The 4744-nt window shown below is 40.0% G+C and overlaps 1 protein-coding gene across 2 annotated transcripts in view; it reads right to left on the reverse strand.

Annotated features, from left to right (window-relative positions):
- The window catches only part of FGL1 (fibrinogen like 1), a 49616-nt gene that overhangs the window by 18070 nt on the left and 26802 nt on the right, over positions 1 to 4744 (reverse strand). For both annotated transcript variants that reach the window (XM_019526574.1, XM_019526573.1), the window contains one exon: positions 3804 to 3984. In XM_019526574.1, coding sequence (XP_019382119.1) covers positions 3804 to 3984 — 181 coding nt within the window. The remainder of the gene's footprint in view (positions 1 to 3803; positions 3985 to 4744) is intronic.

Here is a 4744-nt window from a genome sequence, read left to right on the forward strand (position 1 = left end):
TATATATATATATATAATTTTTGCATTTCTTGGCCACTTTACAATTTTCTGAACCATTTTCTTTCTCCCCAGAGACAGTCCCAGTAAAGTTTAGATACAGAAAATACACAGTTTACACTGAAAACAAATGAGTATGCCAGGATTTGGCCAGACTATAGAAGAAAGAGTAATTTAAATAACATCTAAGCCAATCTATGAGAGAGACGTAAAAAATGTTCTGAAACACCCATGATTTTTTCACTAGAATCCAAAGTGTGCAAAGTACTCAAGCATGCACTTAAGTGATTTACTGAACTGGGACCTAACTCCCTTAATGTTTATATAATAGTATATAATAATATGTGTGTAAATATAAAAATGTGTGTAAATTATAATGAAAAGGAAAACCCTGACTCTGTGCAGATAGGAAGAACAGGATCTGAAGACTGGTAGCTGTAAGAGTTCAGTTCCTGAAGATGCCTGTATGTGACTAGAGAGAGGTAAGGTTTGAGATCTTTTGGGGCAAGGACCTTGTTTTCTCATCTCTCATCTCACTTGGAAATGTGTGGTGTGAATATTATAAATAAAAACACAAACTATTATTTCTACTGTTACTAGCACTAATATAATACAGAAGTCCAATGACCTTTTCTCTTGTATAAGTAGATCATTAGATATATAGACCGGGAAGTGAGAATTCTGCAATAGATTATGGCAGGAGTTGTCAACCAGGGGGACACACACCCCCAGGGGTACTTGAGAAGGCCCTAGGGGGTACATGTGGGTGGGCGGGGATGGAGTGCCACCATGCACCGACCCGCACTGCTGCGCAGGCACCGCCTGCCCGGCTGGACGTGGGGGGCGGGGGAAGTTCACGTGCAGTGGCTGCTACCACTCCGCGTTTGGCTGCCCTCCCTCCCCCCCACTCCACATCCAGCCATGCACCACCACCCGCTCCCCCCGCTCCATCTCCAGCTGCCGGGGTACACTGATCCAAAAAGGTTGAAAATCCCTGGATTACGGGATGAAATCTGGCCTTTGGGGTTGGCTCCACAACAATTTCCTCTAGTTATAAAAAGTCAAAGTCAAAAGATTGCCTTAGATGAATAGCCCACCAGACTGGCATGGTTAAGGCATACCATTTTTTATAGTTTCTAAAGTGGATGGTCTACACAAGAATGATGGGGTTAGCATCACCTCTTCAACCAGCTGTGAGGAACAGCAAGATGCCTTTGCTATGGCCTGGTGCCTCTGCTATGACAAAGCTAATAATTTTGAAGGATTAGTTATACACTGAAAACTCAAAACACAACCATTCACTCTCATATGGATCTATGAAACTGCTATCTCTACTGACTCTTGATTACCTACTTAGATCTGATGTGGAAAAGCTCTGGGGTTGAGTTGCAGAGACAACAGCACGCAAAGTGGGAAGTATTTGGGTTTCACAGGGTTAAATTCACTCCTACTATAGTTCTACTGATTTTGAAGAATTACATTAAGGGTGGGTTTAGATGATTTTGACATAGAGATAATGACTGAATGAGGTTGCTCAGGAGATCCCTATAAAATACTCAGAAGGTAAAGACAATTTCATTTATAATTGCAACAAAACTGCTACAATCTTTCTGCACTGATGTTTTAAAACTTGCCAAGATAACTTCATCTATTATAGAAGCAGAAGTAATTTGTATTAATTTATGATTCAACTTTTCTCCTTAAGCTCTTGACTGCCAGTACTGGTGTCTTGGACTGCACAAAACAGCTCCCGATTCATGGAATTTTAGAATAACACACACAGAAGCCATGTTCTCTGACTATAAAAATATTTTTCAGCCTTTCAAATATTGCGATTGTCCTTTCTATAGCATAGATGCAAATCAAAATTAAAGCTTCAAACCCAGCTTGGACGATGCTGGTTTGCTTCCACAGGTACTATGATTTTAATAATTAAAATGGTGCATTGCTGAGAGGACAACTGGAGTATAGAAAGATTTTCTTTATGGTGTGAGAGGTAGCAGAAACCCAAAATATTAAGTTATTCATATTCTGCTGGCTAAATAGCTCTGTGAGATAGGGTATCTTTGAACATTAGGAAAAAAATACGAAACAGAGCTAAAACCTATGAAGTACTGAGATGCCACTGACTTACTTTAGTAGGAGGTCAGGATATTCAGAGTTTAGGGCTAGATTCACTAGGGGATTTAGGAGTCTAAATACCACATTAGAAGCTAATTACAGTCACAAAATGCCCTCTTAATCATGTAAATTCCTAAGTTTCTGTGAGTAAAATCCTCTATCCACCTAAATTACTGTTGGTGGGCTTGATTTTCTCTTATTTGTGTTGCATTTTGGCAGTACAACTTTCAAAGAGACAAATTCATCTTTCTGATTGAGCTGTGTTCACTTCAAGACACAAAAGTGCTTAAAATGTTGACTTCTAAGTCTTCCTGTTGTCTGTTACTATTGGAGGTGGTTCTGCCCCCACCAGGGGGACAGCAGTTAGCCACTGTGAACCATCAGAATTCCCCATGGATCACCATGCACCCTTATTATAAACCTCCCCACCTCCCAAGAACACTAGAAAGGTGTGTGGGGCCTGGTGCTCTAGCTGTGGACCACTTATCATGGTCACATCGTAGATGACAGCATTTGTGGAGAGGCTTCTCAAGGAGCTAGATCTGCTGGCCCAAAGTAACTGGAGCAGGACTCAGTGTTTTGTTAACTAATCAAATCATCAGTCCCACTAAGGGTAAGGTCAGGAATACAAATAACAATTGTATGAAGTCTGTATTATTTCTACTTGCCCTGGGGCAGGATCCTAAACTTTTTATTATTTTTAAATGTCTTGCTTTATATGTCCTGGCTATGTGGTAGTGTCTGTGCCTCTGGAAGAAATCAAGTCATACATAATGCATTGCTCAGTGTTTCTAAAATCAAATTTAAAACAGTCATGATTTAGAGTTTAAGGCATGTTTGTTTATTTATTTATATAGTCCATGCCTTGGAATATTTTTTTTATTTGGAATGGCTTACATCCCTTGGCTGAAAAAGATTATTGAAGCCATATTTATTTGGAAAGCCTCTGCCCCTTCTTGTCAGCCTCCTAACTCAGTCTCTTTACATTCTTAAAGAATGTGGATCTACAAAACAGACCTTAGTTGTTTCTTTAAGTCTCCATTATTTGTATCACTTTACAATCTTGAGAAAGTCTTTCCCTGCTGCTATGACAATATTTGATTAGAGTTTCTTTTGGCTCCAAATTTTAATGTCAACAGAGCTGGGCTATTTTGGACTGAGATGATAGGGAGTTCCACAGCTGAGGGGCTGTCATGGAAAACATCCTGTAAACAGCTCGCTCTCTTTTTTAGACAGCATGGAGCACCAGCTCTGGTGTCACCACCCAGTGTGGCTAGAGCAGTAACACAAAACTAGGGAGAGGTGGATTCTCACATACATTGGTACTAGGACGTTCAGAGCTTTAAAGGTCAAAACTATCATCTTAAAATGTACTCAGAAACCAATAAATCATTATGCCCACATATAACATGTTCCCAACAAGTTATCTCATTTAAAAGAGCATGCAGCCACATTCTGCACCAGCATCAGAGTCCAAGCAGTTTAGATATACTTCTGTATAGAGAATATTGCACTGTCTAATCCTGAAGCAACAAAATCTGGATAACAACTGAATGCTATGTCTTGGTAGGACAGTTTCCTCTGGGAATTTATGAGTAGGGCTATAAACAGTAAAAATCTCAGTTTTACCTCCTTAGGTAAACACAATTAAAATAAATGCAAATTGAAAAGGATTAAATTCTTACCTGCATACTGTCTTTTTTCTCCCAGGTCAATGACACTGTTTTCATCTCCCCTGTCACTGTATTGAATCTCCCTCTCCTGTAAGAGCTGCACAATTTTTACCTGCTGCTGCTTTACACGATGTTCCAGAAGTCTCACCTGAGCCTGGAGCCTCAGCTGCTCTTGCAAACAACTCTGTAGAGTCTAGAGGGGGAAATGCATCCTGCTAGTAGTGTCAACAATATTTATCATAGCACTTTGTTTTGCATTAATAAACTACTGTTCTCTAAAATACAGCTTTGTCACTAATTGCTGTAAAAATAGAATATGATGATTACTCTCCCCTCCATCACTGTTACCTAGTATGCTATGTTAGGGTGACAATATTTGGATCTTGGGGAGCACTGGATTTACAGCTGAATAAAGGCTTTAGCCTGTGGCCAGCAAAGCTGCTAACCACAAGGCAGAATGATATATTAAAAGTAACATTGCAAAAGCTTAGGCAAGCAGTTTCCTAACAATGTGGTAGTGTGTAGGATATATGATTCATTGTGCAAGGAGAACAGGATGCAGCCCACCAGCTATCGTCAGGAGATAAAGCACAAGTAAGACCTTGGAGATGAAGGAGTTAGCAAGAAACGGCAAATGACCAGGAGAAGCTGGGTTCATGGTCTTGAGCATGCGCTCATGGCAGAAAAACATGTAAATGAATTGAATGCATAGGCAATTCCATGATAATGAAGTAAACAGTAAACAGAGGAGGAGCTTGGATAGTGGTTTGTAAGTATTTTACTTGTTCTTTGGTAGGAGATGGCAGCACTAGTTTAAGACAGATATTGGGAACAAAACCCATCTGTGAAGGAGCTTCAGTTTCTGAGGAAGTTGAATTTAGGCTACTCAGGCTGATTTTAAATTCTCTAGTATTGGAGAAGCTTGAACGGGAGCTGCCCCACCTCTGAAAGAC

This window comes from Gavialis gangeticus, unplaced genomic scaffold (assembly GCF_001723915.1).
Source record: "Gavialis gangeticus isolate Ggan-Ray unplaced genomic scaffold, GavGan_comp1, whole genome shotgun sequence".
In the NCBI taxonomy this organism is placed as follows: Eukaryota; Metazoa; Chordata; order Crocodylia; family Gavialidae; genus Gavialis; species Gavialis gangeticus.